The sequence below is a fragment of the Poecile atricapillus genome, chromosome Z, assembly GCF_030490865.1.
Source record: "Poecile atricapillus isolate bPoeAtr1 chromosome Z, bPoeAtr1.hap1, whole genome shotgun sequence".
Classification (NCBI taxonomy): domain Eukaryota; kingdom Metazoa; phylum Chordata; class Aves; order Passeriformes; family Paridae; genus Poecile; species Poecile atricapillus.
The window spans coordinates 137,838,838-137,858,047 of record NC_081289.1 but is presented as its reverse complement, the minus strand read 5'-3'; the positions used below and the strand labels follow the sequence as shown (position 1 = coordinate 137,858,047).

At 43.0% G+C, this 19,210-nt stretch overlaps 1 protein-coding gene across 1 annotated transcript in view; it reads left to right on the top strand.

Moving 5' to 3' along the window:
- Positions 1-19,210, top strand: part of DNAI1 (dynein axonemal intermediate chain 1) — a 141,296-nt gene that overhangs the window by 76,717 nt on the left and 45,369 nt on the right. The window contains exons 14-16 of the mRNA XM_058826171.1: positions 8,158-8,247; positions 12,870-12,957; positions 14,803-14,882. Coding sequence (XP_058682154.1) covers positions 8,158-8,247; positions 12,870-12,957; positions 14,803-14,882 — 258 coding nt within the window. The remainder of the gene's footprint in view (positions 1-8,157; positions 8,248-12,869; positions 12,958-14,802; positions 14,883-19,210) is intronic.

Genomic DNA, 19,210 nt, shown 5'->3' with positions numbered 1-19,210 from the left:
GAAAAAAAAAAACCAAGGAGTAATACCTTCAAAGACAGTGTTGACCAAAAATGTTTTTCTTAAAAATTTTTGACATCTTTCATTCTTGCACAGCAGAAGTGCTGTCTGTTTCCCAGGTAATAGACAGGAATGGCAAAAAGTGCAGATAGAGACCACAATCTGTTTTGCTCAGTGTGTGTCTCAGGATGGGAGCCCTTTGTGCTGACTCCAGCATGGGCAGGTTGGTGATTCCATGGTTCTGGTGCCCTCCCTGACGGACCAGATGGGCATACTAAGGTTCCTGCCTGCCCACATTTACCTTTGGCAGGAAGTCTACACCTACAGATAGCCAGAGCATAGCTAAATCTTCTCCACAGTTGTATCATATGCTCTGAGTGCAAGCAGGACCCAGGAGCTCTTTCTTCACCAAGTATAGGCTTAGCTAAAGAGTCTGACTGGGCTTTGACCTTTGACCAGGCTGCACTGAGTTATCACAGCCTTTAAAATCTTCATTACTGCCTTGAGTCAAAATGAGTCATCTGGACTAAGCTCAGTTTTTGCTTTTATCTCAAATAACCATGGTGAGGAATTAAGTTTTCTGTCTTCCTTCCTCCCACCTCTACATAGGATAACTTGTACTGCTGTCCAAGTTGGCACTGGGGAGGGGCTCCAGATACTGCACTGTTCCTCTCCTCTAAACCTTGCTCTTCCTGTCTCTTGATGTATAAAATCTGATGCTGGAGTTACTTTGCTTGTGAGTTAAGTACTCTGTAGTTTCTAGATGGCTGAGTGATTAATTTTGGGGTATCTCTTGTGACTGATTGCAGGAGAGCAGCCTTGCATTTTGCTTACACTCCTCAGGGTGCCTGACCTTGGCTTCACTTGTGGTAGCTGGCAGAGGATCCTCTGCAAGGTGTCAAGGTCCACTTATTGTGTCAGACATGATAAGCAACAAATACAGAATAGCTGGCATTGTCCTTGATGGAGGACATTTGGGAACTTTGTTGTAGATGCACTGCTTTGTCTCAGCAGCAAGGAGGGACAAATTATTTGCTTCAGCAAAACAAAAAGTCAGTGGACTCTGGATAAACTGAGTGTAGAAGCAGACTTTCACACCAGCAAATCCCTTGGCAAACACCGTAGGTGAGTGACCCAGAGAGGAGAATAAACAAAAAAATTGTGATTTTTCATTGACAGGAAAAGAAAGTGAAATATTTCTTCTCTGCTGGTAATTACTTAATGTTTCTGGATGCTGTTTTGTTGAAAGTTGCTGTCAGAAACCAACAAGAAACACATTTGAGGGTGACAGAATGAAGAAATAGAACTGCTTCTTAGCAGAAGCAGAGACTGCTGTAAGGTAGTCCTAGAGAATATTTGCACCAGAGCACAGGGGAAATCAAGCTGGCTTCAGAAGATGTGACCTGTGGGGCAATGTATTGTAGATCAGCACCTCAGTGTGAGCCCTCAGCATGACTAAAAGGCAGGCTAGTTGCAAAATGGAGAAAGTGTCCACTACACAGATCAAAGGTGCCCACAGTTGGACTAACATGCCCAGGTTTAGATGGATATTCCCAGCTGGAGTTTGGTCTGTCTGTATCTCTGTGAGAATCCATATGGTGTTCATCTGCCAGCTGGTGAGCTGGGCCATTGTGCAACAGATGCAGCCAAACTACATCCATGAGAGTTTGAGTTTGTGCTGAATCACAGCGCATGTTCAGCTTGTCCACCTCAAGAGAGCCCCAGAGCTCTTCTGGCACTTTGCTTTGGACCAGGCTTGAGCATACTGAGACAGGAAATGTGGTTTGTACAGCAGGTTTGTGTCTGTGCTTGGCTGCCAGGTCAGGCACAGCAAGAGAGAGCTGAGGCTGATTCCCTTGCTCAAGGAGCAGATGTTTGCCAGTGGGAAGCCTGGAGTAAAAGTCTTTAGCCAGTGTAAATGTAAGGAGAAGGGTCTGAATCCCACTGCTTACCTTGCGTGACCAAGGTATGGGCAAAAGAGCGTGGCTGGAAGAGCACAGCAGGGCTGGGAAGCACTTGTGCTTCTGTGGTGTACATGTGGCCTTCTACAAGCCTGTGTCTCTCTTCAGCTGAGGAGGCAGATGAGTGAAATCCTTGAGCCCTGCTGGGCTGTGCAGGGTGGCAGAGTCTCTGAGAGGGGCCTGTACAGCTACATCTACAGGTCGACAGTGACTTACAAATAAATGCTTGAGGCACAGAAACAAAGATATGTCTAAAACTGAGTATTAGGGAAAAGCACAAACATAAATTAATAAAAAGAAGCGAATGTGTTAAGTGAGCTGTGGTTATCCTGAGTCATATAAGGGAAAGGAAAAATATTTGGGAAGCATGAAAGTAGTTAAAGGACTGATGGTATAGATTTATTACTAAAGCAAGATTACAGCTACTACTAAGTGGTATGAATAAGGATGAAATATTTGATGCTGTATTGTTTAATCTTTTAGCGAGTGCTTGAGACTTTCTGCTTAATGTAATAAGAGGATAAAAGCACAGGTCAGAATAAGGAAAGAGCATATTAAAGAATATGTAGATAAGTTCTTGCTCATCAGCAAGATCAGATTAAACATACCCTGGAATAAATACTTAAAGAAATAACCAGACCAGTTTCAGGCCATTACTTGCATTTCAGAGAGTTTTTGGGCTACATCTGTCCTGCGTTTTAGGCAGAGGCTGGGGTTTATGTGCAAGCCCATTTATAGCATCTGAGCTGAATGAGTACCTTGACTCAGAGGCAGGGGTGGGATGTGCTCTGCAGCATGGGTGAGGAGAAGCACCACTCTGCTGTCACCGATGGACTCAGACTCATTTGTGTACCTGTGACATGGGCAGACTGAAATATATTAGTCTACTGCCATCAATCCCCACACACTTTTCAGTGATGCTGTAGAGCCAGTGTCTGGCAAAAAAATATCTGCAGGTTCTTTCTTCAAAGGCCCTGTCCTTAAGTGCTGGAGGGGAGCTGGCACAGAGAGAGTATCAGAGATCAGACAACAGTGTCTGGACAATTCACCCAGGTAGAGGCATCCAAAGCCAGCCATAGGGGGTAGAAAAATGTAGGTAATAGCAAAGCAGTGCATTGGGCTGCACACTGGCCTGTAGCAAAAGCATGGCCAGGGAAAGGATGAAAGATCTGAAAGGGCTGGAAGGAGTGGAAAAATGTCTGGAGGAAAATTATAGGATTGGACTCAGGGAATTACTGTCCGGTCAGACCAATTTCAAAGACTGGAAAAGCACTTGAATAAATGGCAACACTACTGTTAAGTGTCTAGCTATTAAGGTGATTCAAAGAAGCTGACATGGATTTGTCCAGAATAGATTATCAAGACAGTATAATTTCTTTTCCTTTTTTCCCAGATAAATGTGCCTCATGAATAAGGGAGAAGCAATCAAGGTTATCATCTCAATACATCTTGACTTGACTAAAGCTTTTGATCCAGACTTACACAGTGACATACCAATAACCAAAGCAGAGAAATATTAATTAGGTAAAATTGCCATAAAGAGGCTGCTCAGGTGGCTTAGGCAGTGTGCTCAAAGAGCAGTTATATGAAGCTCACTTTCAGACTCTGAAGGTGCTACAAGTGAGACTCTCCAGCTGTCACTTCTGGTCTTTTTTTGATCAATACTTTCATTAACTCAAATTACAGAATAGGGAAGCCCCCCCTGGGAGGACAAAGCACTTTGCAGGACATGATTATGTTCAAAATTATCTTGATAAATTGGAAGAAAAGTCCAAAATCAATGCAGTGAAATTCAATAAAGATGAGCAAATTCTACATTTAGAGAGGGGAAATTAAATGCTCAGATACAAAATAAGAGATGGCTGGTTAGGCAGCAGGGTGCCCAAGGGGAAGCATAGCAGATCACCACCAGTGATCAGCAATGCAATACTTTTACACAAAGATATGTGTCATTCTAATTAATTAGCGAGAATGTAAGAGAGAGGAGGTTGTGACTCCTGCCTCATGGTAGCCCTGTACCATGTGTTTGCAGCTGTGGAGCCAGGCTGAAGAGGAAGAGCAGGAGTGAGTCCTGAAGACAGGACCTGAAAGCAACAGTAGAGACAATTGATTTGAGCTGGAGAGAGGGAAAAAGGAACAGTGGCACAAACTCTTCTTGCTCTTTTGAAGACTGTTGGAAAAAGGGGAATAAACTGTTGTTCTTTGCATTCATTGGGGAGATAGTAAAGAGTAATTGGCTTGACTCTTGGTAAAGGAAATCTTTTGTATAAGATAAATTAAGCTCAGATGTATCTACAGGAAGGTTGTTGAGTACCTTGTTGGTTGTTGGAGACTTGTGAGAGCAACCAATGTGAATTGTCACCAGTGGCAGGGGAGTGTCTGATTTTGCCTCAGAAGATAATAGGTACTCTTTTTCAGTCCCTCCAAGCCCTGCATTGCCAAGATGGCTTTGCCTAGAAGTCTACTGATAGCCAGGTTGGCAATGGAAGGAATTTGTCCCTAGGTCAAAATAGCATGGACTTTCCTCAGCAGCCCAAGGAGATGTTGGCATGCCAAAGTCATCTGAGTGTCTTACTTGGCCAGTTCATGTAAGGGTGATCTGTGGGGGAGGGAGAGGGATTTGATAATGCCCTTGTCTTTCCTCTTCTCTAGCTGGAGCAGATTTCATTAGTTTTTTTCAGACCCTGAGTGACAAAAAAATCTGCCTTACTTCACTTAGGGCAGGTATCAGCAGGGTTGTACTACTGCAATGCTGACAAAGAACCCCTTGAAAGATAATTATAGGGACAGAAAGGGAAGGAATTGCTCATCAGTCAATGTGTTGCATGTGGTACCCCATACCTGAGTTTTGGCAAGCTAAGGGCTAGCCAGATCTGTGCTTGAAGTAACTGGTGCCTGCAGCATGCTCCAGCCTCCTCCAGGGTGATTTTGACCAGTTGTATTGTGTCAGCGTAAGTGACTAACAGCCTGTGTCTTGTGAAAACAGATCAAGCATTATTTATTTCATAGGAATGACATCAGAAACATGGGCGTTTTTAAATCAGATTGGATAAATGGTCTAATCTCCTGCTGGACAGGAGCCATTACCAGCTGGCACAGATAAAAATGATAGTATTCTTATGCTGGAAATGAATGGATTATCACCCTGCTAATCTGCTGTACATAGTAATGAACATGAAGTTTTAATATTTATATTTTTGTATATTAAATAAGGTTTTGAATAGTCTCAAGTTCTTTATAAATAAATGAGCTTTAAGAAATCAAAAGAAAAACTGTTAGTCTGTTCTTACAACAATGAATTTCACACGCTAATTTTGCAGTGCAGAAACAGGTTAAAAATCACTGAAAAATGGCTTCCTTTTGTTGCATCATGATCAGGGACAGAAAGTGCTTGCTGCTTTTTGTTTGCTTGTCTCCTCTCAGCTGTTTACACACACTTTTCTTTCTCATGTGCTTCTTTACTCTGATTGTATCATAGTTGAACTTTTGCTCTAAATAGCTTCCCACAGCCAAAATCCTTGGCTGATTATCACATGCTTCGGGGGAAAAATTAACTTCTTGCCACTGTGCAGACAGTTACTTGGTTCTCTCCTCAGATGCTCCACCCCTCACAGCACGGATAGTGCTAATGACAGGAGGTTGTGCCATGTTGACAAGCCTCTGGGAGCAGAGAAAAGGCCAGTTCTGAGCAGATGCCCGATTTGATTGCAGTATCATGAGGGCTAATTACTCTAATAAGCATTTATGGGATTCAGAGATCAGGAGGAAAAAGATCACAAACACGATTAAGGTGTCAGAGGTGTTGAAGGAAAATTGAAAGTATTAAGTGCCAATTTCTGCTTTCTGAAATTCAAGCTATCCTTACTGAGAGCTGGTAATAGTCATCTGAGGGCAGAGCCTGGTGTCCCTGAGAGGCTATTTTTCAAGCTGTCTACAAAGAGTACCTAACTCAAGTGCTGTTCACTGCTGTGAATAGAGGAGCAGGAGTACCCCAAGCAGATCAGCCTACTTGATTTTTGGGGCTGGTGACCCCATCTATCCATGTAATGGAGGAAGAACTGTGACACCTAACTAATAGTAGAAAACCTGAATAGATCCCCATCAGAGAGGGTATTTGGAGTGGGCAAACCCTGAGGTAAAGCTCTTTGCTTTGGGAATGCTGAAAGGAATTAACTTGGAAAATCCCCCATGAGCTTCTGATAGCTCTTATGCTGTTTGGTGACCTCCAGATGAGGTTCTTGCAACACTCTGTGTTAGTGTAGACATCAGTACTCAGAAGTTGTGTCTGCACAGAATGATGGGGATGAACTACAGCTGTTGAACCATCATCAATGATGTATTTGCCATTGGTCTAATGGTCTGCAAAGTTTTCCCCAGATATTTGGGAAAGCAAGCTGGAGAGAAAGAACATGAATTAGAGGAGAACTGTGTTGGACATACACATAAAAACATCTTACTGTCAGACAATTTTAGAGTGACATTTGAAAAATCTTTGATTCAAAATATGACCCTTTTACTGTGCCCAGCATGAGGCATATTGGACATGTTTTTGTAACTGGTTTCCATGAGCTCTGCATTTCTCACCTTGAATTAAAACTCCTCACTACACCATCTCCTTCATCTGGAGCACCTGCTGGTGACTATCACTGTCAGCAGTAGCTCATGATCTCAGGGAGATGTTCTTGGAATAGATATACCCAGCACATTTTGTCCACAATGGGTCAGCCTTGGCAATCACTGTCCTGTTGAACCTGCTTTTTAATAATTTGTGATTTTATTCTGGGTCATATTTAATTATGCCATACCTTTATTGCCAGATAGCAGAAGTAGTTCCACATAGAGACTTACAGTTTCACCTGTGCAGGGATGTGCAACTCAGAGCTCTTCAGTTGTATCTTATGGGCATTAAACTGGCATTTCGAGGTATTCTTGGATGGATTCCTTTTACATTCTGTTTTTCCTTCCTCTGAAAAGGAAGAAAACATGTTCATTGGAGGGTTAATTACTCTTTGCTGAGTCTCTTGCTTAATTTTCATGCTCCACAGAACTTCACAGTATAAACAATTTTACAAAAGAGAATTAACAGTTTTTCCCAAGGACCTGTCACAAGAATACCCAATCTGTGTAATTAAAGTATTGAGAATGCTCTTTGTTTCCTGGACTAGGTACGAGTTACATAAGTGGTCATGGATAGAGTATTTGGTGAGCTCTGGGATGATCAAACCCATTTATCATGTTTATGGGATGATGTTTAGGGAACTTTATCTGCTCCACTGTTTGGACAGGAACAGATATACCTTTGAAAAGCCTCTCAGAATCTTCTAAAGTGCTTGTCCCCATCCTGATCTGACAGATGCCAACAGGAGTGTGTGCTGACAGACCCAGTGACAAGTCATTCTTTTCCCTTTAGTCTGATTGAATTCCCAGATCTGAAAATCGAGTGTTCTTAATGCTTTTGGTCTAACTGAAATGTCTCTTCTAAACTGTAAGCCATTTATCTGAGTTCTAATCTCTCCTGCTGAGCTGTCACAGTCAAAAGGCAAATCTCCTTTACCAGGCAGACAGATGCTCTGAAGGTGTAGGGAGGATTTCAGTTTTAATGGAGAAGTTTTCATCTTCCTGAAGCAGAAGTGCCCCAAGGACCCTTGTCACATGTTGCTTGCAAGGTCTTGTCTGCACCCCACATAGGGGCAGAAAGCTAATTTGAGGTTATCTGGCTGAAGGCTGGCCATATGGCACTGTACTTGGAGTAATTAGGCAAATGTGAAAGGCAAGGCTAATGCTTGGGGACCTTTTTGTGGCACCACTGGTGGTGTTTGGAGATGTCTTAGGGATCTCTGGGATGGTGTTGTGCCACGGTGTAGGGGTCTGGTGCATACAGAGCAAACACCTCACAAGGCTCTTCCTTGATGGTACTGCTCCAGTGGCCATGGGTAGGTGCAGAGTTTCTAGTTTGCAGTTTCCAGTTTTACTCCCTTGCTGGAGGATCCTGCAGGAAAATGACTGACTGGAGTGCTCGGGACAGTTCTAAAACTGCTGGTGGAGACAAGTCTTCACACCAGTAAGCCACCTAGTTGCAAAACAGTTGCTCTTCAGGAAGGATTTCAAAAGACCTTGCTGAGGCCATGGGACTCTGTCCTGCTAGTGCTGAATGCCCTGTGCTAACTGGGACTGTCTTCTTGTTTCTTCTTGTTTTAAGGTCAAGTGGCAGAAAGATGATATGGACAACAATTCCAACTTCTTCTCTGTCTCCTCGGATGGGCGGATTGTTTCGTGGACTTTAGTTAAGGTAAACAGTAGGTGGCAATTTCTTTTTTCCAATCAAATTATAACAAATTGCCTCAAAAGTTCAGTGATTCATTAGTATTATTTTTATTTCTAATGAGGAAGGTTTGAAAAGAAATGTTAGCAATAGCAGCTGGTGCAGTCACAGCTGGCTCTGGGGCTCCACATTAAACTCTGAAATGAAGCGGAGTCAGCGTACTCATTGTCAGGACCTAACCTTCATCCTGCCTGCACCTGTAGCACCCCATGGGCCTGAAAATGAGAGATCATTTTCCTGCTTGGCAGCAGCAGTAATTCAAGCCTGGTCCTTGTTCTCACACTTTCTTTGTCCCAGAAGGGTCAACTAGACACAGAACAGAATAATTTGCTTTATTCCACAGCTTCCAGATTCTCATCCCCAAAATGCTCCCCTACAGATTGCAATTTGGATTGGGAGAGGGTCAATTTAAGTTTCTCCCTATGTGGGACACAGTGAGCAGTACAGAGTAAGCTTGCATTTGCAGTGGGAGGCAGCATGCTATCAGAAAGGCAGAGGGTTTCTCCCTGCCATGATATTGCCAACTCACATCCAATACAACTTTTTAAAACTACTTTGCGTGCCCTGCCTTTGTTCACTTTTCCTTTTAGAGTATGTTGAAATATGTTGATAGCAACCTAGAATTAATGTCCCAAAATGACCCTTAGAGTCATGTCTCTGAATCCCAATGTGTGGGTTTTTCTGCTGGCTATTTCATTTTACATTTGAAGATTTCAAATCTCATGCTAAAAAATAATTGCATTGCCCTAAATATGAGTTTGAAGCAGCTGTCCCATTATTCCCCAACAAAAGAAGAAATTTCTTTACATCCTAGGATGCTCATTTTTCAATCTGTTATACTAAGGCTTGCCTATTCTGAAATTTTTAGGCCTTGCTGCCACGGCAGGGATTAATTTCTAGCATAAATGTGTAAATCTTAACTTCATATCCAGTTCAGGAACAGGAGCATCTCCTAATGCACAGGCAGATGACGCAGATTTTGAAGTTATTTTTTAATAGACTTTTCCAGGTTCATACATGCAGCTTCAGAATCAAAAATCCCTTCTGCAAGTGCATCCCAAGTCCTTCTCCCAAAAGAGCTCCCTAGACAGGGACAGAGTAAGAATGTCCCAGCACTCAGCTCCTGCGTTATCTCCTGGGTAGCAATGCCCAAAAGATTTGTGTTGAAGCGGGTGGTGCATGCCTCCAGCCAGACACATGCAGCTGAGGTGATTTGGCAGGGTACACTTAGCAGCTGAGCCCCAGTGACTGGGTGTGCTCAGCATGGTCCCCTTAGGAGGCAGGAAACACTGGCTGAAGTCACTTCAGAGAAGTGCCACAACTGGGACAACCTAAGAGTCTGCAGATGGAGTCTGGTAGCAGCTATCCAATTGGAGGCTCTTTTGCACCAGTCCTTAACTGTTTCCACATCATAATCTGTGGTTTTGCTGTCCCTTGAGCGCATAGATACTTCTTTCTAAGTATTCTTGGTGTGACTTCTAAGATCTGCATTCACTTAGCACATTGTCATTTCCACTTATTCCTTATTTTACTGTAATGAACTTGGCCTTACCCATGTGAAAGGACTATTTTAAGATTTTTTTTTTTGGATGAAATTACCTCTAAAATTGCCAGAACTAGTATTTACTTTGTAGGCAGGGGTGGAATACAGCAACACTTCAGATGCTGTCTGCTTTGGACATTTTTGGGGGGGACAGAGACTCAACAGGGAAAACAAGAAACAGGATGAAAATAATGTTTTGTTATAATTTGTGGGGGTTTTATCCAGCAAGGCAAAATGGACAATCTGCTTGAATTCCAGTTTCATGAGAACTTCTTCTGGGTTTCATTTAGCATAAAACTGAAGACACTCCAGAGGTTTTCTATTCTACAAAACCATGGAACAAATAGGGAATAAATTAAAGAGTGCTTTGTTTATCTTTTTGACAGAACTATCCAGAAATAAAGCTTCTTCAAACACTGGTAGCTGTTTGACACTTCCAAAGCTGAGAGCACAAAGTGAATCATTTAATTCTTTCTTCCAGCTGAATATTTGGCAAACCACACTCAAGATTTAGATAGAAGAGTTGTCAAATGCTAGCCAGGGACAGTTGATCTGCCTTGACCATGTTGGTTGTCTCCGTTAGAAATGGGCACAATCACTTTGGACAAATTTCATGAAAAAGTACGTGAGTTCTGTGTACTTAGACTGTCTGGACTTGACCTTGTGTCCTCATAAATGTGAAAAACATCAAGGAAGGATGCAGGACTTCTGCTGCTGGATGATTCTATGCCCCCACCTTGGGTGCACACATTGCCTATCAAAAAGGAGAAATGTCATAGCCATTTCAAAGAATTGTTTGGGATGCGGCAAGGCACTGCTTCTCAGGCTGATGCTCAGCAATCCCGGGCTTGATTAGTATTCATAATTCACCCCCTCCTGTGTGACCTACAGCTAAATTACTGAACAGCTCTGGGCCTGCTTCATCACTTAAGGCTAATAAGAACTAAGGGGGAAACAGAAGCTGTAAGGCCTGATTCACTAATGCTTACAAAGTGCTCTGCAATTATTAGGCAGAAGCAACATACTATTGCTCAGTATTCCTGGAAGGCCAAATTGTCAGCAGGCTGTTTACCCAGAGGAGTATGTGAATGGCTGTGGTGATAAAGAGCCCCAGGAACAGAAGCATTTTTTATGCTGTGAAGCTGGGTACAAGATAAAACCAGCACAGCAGGGGAGTCTGCACAAGCAGGGTCCTTTGTGAAGGAGAGGGGCTGCCGAAACTGTCCGTAGGGGCCTCTCTCTTGTCATAGGTCCTGGGAGAAATCTTCAGAGGAAGGCTGCAGAAAGGTGTGTGCTTAGAAGGAAGGTCTCTTGAGGTTTGCCTTTCTACCAGAACACAAAGATAGTGTGCTAGCACATCTCTGGGCCTGCACAGATCACACATCTGTCACACTGGGTGTATCAACATGACCAGCTGCAGGCAGCTCCAAAGCTGCTCTTCAGACCAGACTCATGTCTTGAACAGGGCACATGCTCTCTGGAGAGCAAGCAAACCTGGGGGCCTGAGCAGGGGCACGTGCCTGCTCAGTTTGTCCTGTCTGCACTCCCAACAACCCACCGGCACTCCTATTTGGATGTGCAGTGTAATATGCTCTGGTGCTGATTACTCTGGGCACTGCTCTTTCCAATTCATGCACTTGTACACTAGCACACGTGGCCTCTTTCTCAGCATCACTCCTGCCTTTACCCACTGAATCAGACTTGTAACCAATGTGCTGTAAGAGCTGCTAAGGTGGAACTCTGCAGGAGTTTGTCCTGCTTCTTGCTGGTCTCTTAGAGAACAATTTACTGGCATCAATAGGCCAAGTGCATGTGGGTGTTCAGCAGTGAGAATTAGTGAGAAGGAAGAACATTACTATATGGGGTTTTGACCTTTGTTGAATCTTCTGTAGCTTTGTGCCCCCAGAGTATGATAAAAATGCCTTATAGACAATAGAATATTGTCCCCTCTCAACTGCAGTACTGAACAAGATCTTCTCCCACATTCCCCAACATGGAAATTCCTGGGATTGACTTTGCTAGGCAGAATATCTTTTTCCACCTGAGTTCTGCTCTGGGCTAAAAGAAGCTTCGACTCCATCTTCATTCACTGAGCTAAGAAGTTAGGTTTTGTTCGTACACTACTTCAGTGGGGCATTTGCAGGTTATACCATCCCATCCACAGCCCATACTGCTTGCTAATCACTAGTTGTTTGTTCTTTATCACATAATCAGAGAATCACAGAGTGATTGGGGTTGGAAGAGACCTCTGGAGTCCCAGGATGTTCTCACAGTCACAGCCAACTCCATTCTGCAGTGGTATTTCAACTCCCAAAGCTAGTCTGTGAATGTATCTTTTCGTTTGGTAATTTCTCTATATTTACCTGCATTGTGTCTATTTGCATCTGTCTTTTGTCTCCCACCTCAACTGTAAACTCTTTGGGACACAACTTTTTGGCCCTGTGTTAATACACCACCTTGCACAGCAGTGTCATGAGTTCTTTAGAGGTCTGCTGAGAACAGAGACATGGGGCAGATTTCCCTTGTAGCAAACTGCTTGCTACATTCCATTACTGGAATCTCAGAGCCCATGAAGTTGGGAGTATTTTGAACTGTGGCTGCTCTGGGGATTACAAAAAGATGTTAAGGAGCAAGAGCTGGCAAGATGATAAGTTACTGTTCATTAATGTGGGGCTTTAGTTAGCTCCATGAGAATATGAAGTATCCATCTTAAACTACACAGGGTGATTTAACTAAACACTATGATTTAAGCTGACTGTTCCAGCTGTCACCAAAAAAACTGATCCCAAAACTCAAAATTTTCCAGGTCAAGTGCACATGTCAAGGTAATGTACCAGGGGATCTCAGTTCCAGTGCACCAAAGCATCAGTTTCCTGAAGGTTTTGTGGAAAGCACCAAGTTAGCAAGCTGCCAAATGTGAAACATTAAGCAACTTCTGGGCAGCTTTTTAAAATTCCTCCATAAAATTTGCCATTTCAAAGTACTGAATGTCTCTGTATTGTTGCTGCAAAGCATGCTATTCATGTGGAATCTCCTCTGCCTGCAGAATGAGCTGGTTCACATGGATGTCATCAAGCTGCCAGCAGATGGAACAGCCATGCAGGGGCCAGAGGGGCTGCAGCTGCAAAGGCTTGGTAAGAGCCCAAGTCCTTGCCATGCTGATTAATTACTGACACAAAGCCTCTAATCAGTCATTTTGGGAAATTAAATTGGGAGCAGGGTGTTGGGATAGAAAGGAGCTAAAGAAGGGTTACACCTCCTTGCTTCCATCATGAAGTAGGGCAAAGTCTGTCTGGAGCAATGGCCACTGAGATAAGTTTTGGTGGTTACATATTGCCTTTACTTATATAAAAAGATTATTGAACATTAATTTGAAAAATGTCCATTTTACTGGGCTATCTCTGTGTGGGTAAAGCACATACCTGTTTATGTCAAAACTCAGTTTTATTCTCGCTGTCAGACATTGATCTGGACTGGCAAAATCAAGGTGAAAAGCAACCTCTGCCCTTTGCTGGGTGCACAGTTCACCCAGTCAGCTTTGAGATGTGCGTCATTGAGTTTGGACTCTGTGAAAACACAGCATTTATTCTGAGCTACTATGTTAAGCTCCCTCCATACAAAGTGGAGTCAGTGCAGTCCTAGGCTGAATCCTCTCATCCAGATCATCCTGCGCTTGAGACAGGATGGGATGACTCAGCTCTAGAGGTCCTGAATAACACAAGGTAGTCCTTCAGGAATCCTCTTATCATCCTTCTACACCCGCTTTTGGCTGAGAAGATGAGACCTCTTTTTGGAGGAGGGCCTTGCTCTGCTTATAAGAATTGCTGTGTTTCTAGGCTGGAAACTGATGAAGAGTTTGTGGGAAGCTTTGCAGTGCCACATAGGTTGCAAGAAACCAGCTAAAGCAGCACACTGCAGAACTCTTGGGGGCTTTGGGATTATTTGTTAGTGTTACTGGGAAATGGATTTTCAAAGACTTGTCTTGAATATTGAACAATCTATTTGAATGTTAAAAATGCAGATAGTATTAGAGAGTTGAAATTACTGTAACAATTCCTTTGAGAACTACATTTTGTTAATGTTAAAGACATAATGCTTAAGACAACTACCTGTGTAGAAAGTTTCTGTGACTGTGTGTTTCTGAGCCTTGTCTGTTTGTTACTATTTCTTGACTGATGGTTGCTGTGGGTGTCCCTGCTGGTAGGGACAGCCTCAACTAGCTCTGGCACTCAACAGACATCCCATCTTCAGCTCAAGAACCCTGCTGAAATTTTCTTTCACCAACATGTGAACTGGCTTTCTTGGATGATGATGCATCTGCCTCAGGAGCAGAAGCCACAAAATCTCAATGACTCACATCCTGTTTGTGGTTGACACCTGTTTTAAACATAGTTCACAATGTTGCACAATTCAGGGCTTTTGACATTAACAGGATCCTTCTGTCCCTAGCAGAGGATTTCTAACCAAATCACATTCTTTTCTATTGGCTTTACTGAAGTGAGCCTGCTAAATGGATTTTGAATTAAGGGGAAAAAGAGCACAGAAAGGTATGATGGGGTATTTTCTCACTGGGCTCTTTTATGCATAGGAAACCACTTTCATTTCTGTGGATACTAAACAAACAGAAAAGATCTGTTCTTCCCCAACAGGAGGTGGCCAGATCCTTACAATATTTATGTTTGCATCAGGCATTTTCAACTCCTACCAAAATGAATCCTAGGCTAAAGTAGTTTCCAGTTCCTTCTGGTTCTTTCAGTGCCCTTTTACATGTCTCTAGGGTGGCTGCTCAAATTACAGGTCTTGGGGACACACACAGCTTGGAAAGTTTAGTGGAAAGGGTGATTTTGATTTCTTTTGGGAGCTTCTGGCTAATAAATCACTTCTGAAAACACAGGCAGTGCGTGTTTACCATAGGCAGGAAGCATGTTTTGGCCAGCTGAACCAATTCTCTGTGTGACAGACCTTTCTTTTGTTAACAGGCAGCGGGACATCGTTTGATTTCCACAAAAAGATAGAATATTTGTTTCTTGTTGGTACTGAAGAGGGCAAGATCTATAAGGTAAAAATTATTTCTTTATCCTTTGTTTTACATCCCCTGACCCATGTGTGTCTTTCAGGCTCATCATCTGAACTGTTTGCTCAGGTGGTAACAAAGCACAGCTTCAGAGCCTGGTCCTGCCCTGGGATGCCTGTGGTGAGCCTGAGACCAGACCAGCACTGCAGAGGGTCAAAGGGAGACTCTGCACAGACCCAATTAAGACCCTATTTTGCAGAAACGTTTTTCATGCAAACTGCATCCCAGAAAATGCTTTGTAGATTGCAGCTGTGCAAGTGAAGTGCTAAGTAAGATCAGAGCAGAAGTTAAAAGGCATTGATCCTCTGTCCCCATGACTATGGGGAAATGGCAGGAAAAATATCAGCTCTTTTCCTTTTTAGCCTTGTTATCCTGTGAGCAGGGAGGCTAATGAAGCCATATTTCCTGTGGATTAGTGTCCTGCAGCCCTTCCCTTCCACAATCACATAGAATCATTTAGATTGGAAAAGACATCTAAGATCTTTCTAGATCCTTTTCCCAGTCCCACTTTCTTCTTGCTCTCCTCTCTCCAGTACATTGCTACATACTCAAACCTTCCTCCTCCTGATCACCCCATGCTGTTCCCAGCTCAGTGATCCCACCTCCACACTATAACCCATGTTTCCTGCAGACAGTGCTGGCTACCTTCCTGCTGCAGCCAGGTGCCTTGGTTCCCAGTGCCAGGCAGGAGCTGTCAGCCAGCCAGCTCCAGCCATGTGGTGAATGCAGCAGCCACTCTATGGTTGCCCTTTCCCACACTGGGGGCATTGCCCAGATGTTTTGTACTCTCTGGCCATTGCTCTTCACAGAATGTGTAAGACCTTAATGTTACCACATCCCACACGCAGCCAGCTTTGGCTGAAAATGCCAGCAAGGGCAAAAGTTGTTTGTGAAAAGAGATGAGCACACAGAAGGACACAGGCATCATGATTTCTTGAGAAATTGAGTTAAAAATAGGAGGTTTTGAGTTCTGCTGTATTTAGCCTTGAAAAGAAAGCCAGTAGCGCCTTCCTAATACAACTGTTATTTCTGAGCTGGCTCTGGGGCTCTGTTAAATCTCTCACCACAGCCCTTCGTTGTGAGGGGTGGACAATCAGGAGGCTGACATGCAGAGCAGTTGCATCCAGCTGTCCCTAGAGGATGAACCCAAAAACAGAAGAGGGACCCAAAGGAAATCATATCCTGAAATCAGTATCAATCATTTAGGCAAGATGTGTTTAACAAATATGTATCCCTTGCAGAGGGATGATCCTGATTGAAATCTCTCCCTCTGCCAGGCAGAGGATTTCTGAGTAGGGCTCACTTGCTTTGGACAAGATAGGTGCAGAAGGGAGGTGGGAGGAGTGGGCAGCTGAGCTGTTGGCAGTGGGCAGTGGGTAGGTGCGCTGTTTTTTTGGTTTTTTTTGCTGATGCTTTCAGGAAAGAAAACATCCATTCAGTCATGGGCATGTGTTCTGAGTTGTCTGGTCACCCACAGGAGTTGTTACCCCGGGTATTGTACTCTAAATTGATGGGTACTGTTGTGTTTATTCCTGATCAAAAGACAGTAAAGAACCACAGGTTTTAACTTTTTTTGTGGTTGGGTGAGTGATGGACGTAGGTGAGTGTGGCAGTGGATGCCAGTGTGAGATAGGGAGAGAGGAGAAATATTCAGGATGGTGTCCTGGCTGAATTATACAGGAAAGGAAACTCTTCATGGATGAGCACTGGACAGGAGAGAGTTTAGCATTGAAAAAGCTGTAGGTGTTCCTGCCTTAGATAATCTTCAGTGAAACTAGAACTAGGATGGTTCTAAAACCATAAAGCCATAAAGCCATGCAGATATTTTAGCAGTTGTGTGGACAAATGTGGACAGATACTGTTACATAGGATCCCTTTCATTGTCAGGGTTAAGCAACATTCCTGCATTGGTGAGCCTCAGTTAAGAGTGACCACTCTCACATCATGCAACACAGCCCTATAAAACCATGGGCAGGAAGAGCCTATCTTCAGTCACACTTTAGGGGTTAACACAGGGAAGAGAAATCTTGTGTTTAGCATGAGCAGGCTCCTACAGTATCTACAAAAAACATAGGGAAGAGTGATTCCACCCCTAGCAACCCGCAAGAGCTTGCTACAAGCAGTTTCAAAAGCTTTGGGGTCAGCTGCTGCTCAAGATACTTCTCCAGGAATACCATGCACCTTCATCACATACTTCACTGAAACACTGCACATCTGAACTCCATACTGGAGTCGCCCGTGGACTGCCTCCTGCAGCCTTGCTCCACTTGGATACGGGGAACAGTGACAGTCCCACAGCAGCCTGAGCAGCTGTCAGGTCCTGTGGCTGCACTGAGCAGGAGCAAGCTGCTCAGATCTCTGTGCTGCACTTGTACCTTGAGTGAGACAGACAGACTCCTCACATGCTGTTTGAGTCAGGGATCAAACATGGGCTGCTCTCCCCATGGGCAAAATTTTAGATTATTTATTAAATAAATTGGAAAGTGAATTCCAGGGGAACATTTTTTTTTTATTTCCCAAGAGAGAAGGCATGCCCACAAATAGCGTGATAATATGTTAATTCTCTATCTGCAGAACAATTATTGTGAAGTTCTGAAAATGGCTTAGTTAATAGTGTTTCTGAAGCCAAGAAATCATTATCTAAATTACACACAGACCTATCTATTGCCCTTTTTTGTAGAGGAGAAACTGTTTCTGCATTAATATGATCCTGTAACGCAATTCTGAATGCTTTTTTGCATATCTTACTTGCTGTTTAGGAACTGTTCAGCTTGGCATCAAAAAGTATGGTCTCTGAGATTCATGTTGGAACATTGTGACTTTAAGTCTTCAGTCAGAATAACTTCCAATAAACAGGCCTTCAATAGAAAAATTGTGAAGAAATTTGAATATAGTCTTGTAAGAAAGATTTTGGGTTTTTTCAGTGTTAGGCAGTTTTTTTGAGAGTAACAAATGAATATAATAAAACCTAGTACAAGACTGACTAGAAGAAAAGGTTATTCTAATTTTAAACAAAACTAATTTCACTCATAGTCATTCTCTTATACTATGTACCAGAACATTTATATCTTTCTGTTCAGGACAGGATTATTATTATTATTATTATTACAGATGACAAAGGATGGTGGCTGTTGAATTCTTATCACATCTCTTGAGTTTTCCCTAAAAGAAGATGACAAATTATTTTCTGAACAGGCTCTGACTTCCAGTGACCCTTTGGTAATAGAGAGATCATTTGCCCCAGTGTTTAGCCTTTTGTTGTCTTAGGCAAAGCTGTTTTCCTTCTCTGGATATTTTATGGTTTGAGTTCTGTTCCTCATCTTCTCACCACCTTATCTTTGGGGCTTCTGTCTGTGTTCTGTCTGGTTGTCTAGTTCCTGGACTGACTGTATTTTTCATCAATTACCACAGGTTCTTTCTTTTACCATTTCTTGTTGTTCCTCCTGATATGTTCATGTGCCTTGGCTTCTACTGGTGAGCCCTCCTGCAAATTTCAGCGTTTCTGTTACAGATCTCCATGAGCAGTCACTGACCTAAAACCAGGAGAGCCTCTGGTGTACCTGGTGACAGACTGGCCACCACAACATGGGGTACATTTGTATCTGGTTTCTGAAGAGCATCCTGATGTCCTGAGCTGATTGGAAATGCCACTGTTGGGCAGTACTGTCTTTCTGTTGCCAGATACAAACCTTCTCTGAAAAAAGTTGCTCTTGGATTTCTGTGTTGCGTAGATTCTCAGTGTTCCTGTTAGTGAACTGAAGAAACCCTCTACCTTATAAGGACAGTAATAACCACCCATTCACCAGGTATGTGGGAGAGTTTTGTGTCAGACTAACGTCTAGCGTAAACTGAAGTGCTGTTAATGAAGATTATTCATAAGTTCTGTGTCCTCAGAGTTCTCCTTTTCTCCCAGTATTCCTCCCCCATGTTTTGTAGCCTTGTCAAGAGTCATCTTTTACTGTTTTCCTGTATTGCCATAGATGTAATTTTGCATTTCTGTCTCATCATAAAAATACTGTTTACCATTCAAACACGTCAACCATCATTTAAGTAGGAGAAAAACACTCTCAGCAAATTTGAGCAGTGCTCTAGAAGATCAGAGAGGCTGCACAAATTCCTTCTCTCCGAATCTAGTCATCCTCTTCAAAGCTCTCCTGTCAGGACTTAGGTGTCACATATTCCTGTGGTTTTGTTTTCATACTGACATATCTAATAATTGTAGGGTTCTTGAACTGAATAGTAGGGAAAGACTTTACCAGCAGATCTAGTTATTTCAGAAACTGTTTTCGTTCATAGAAGTCATACTTCTTTTC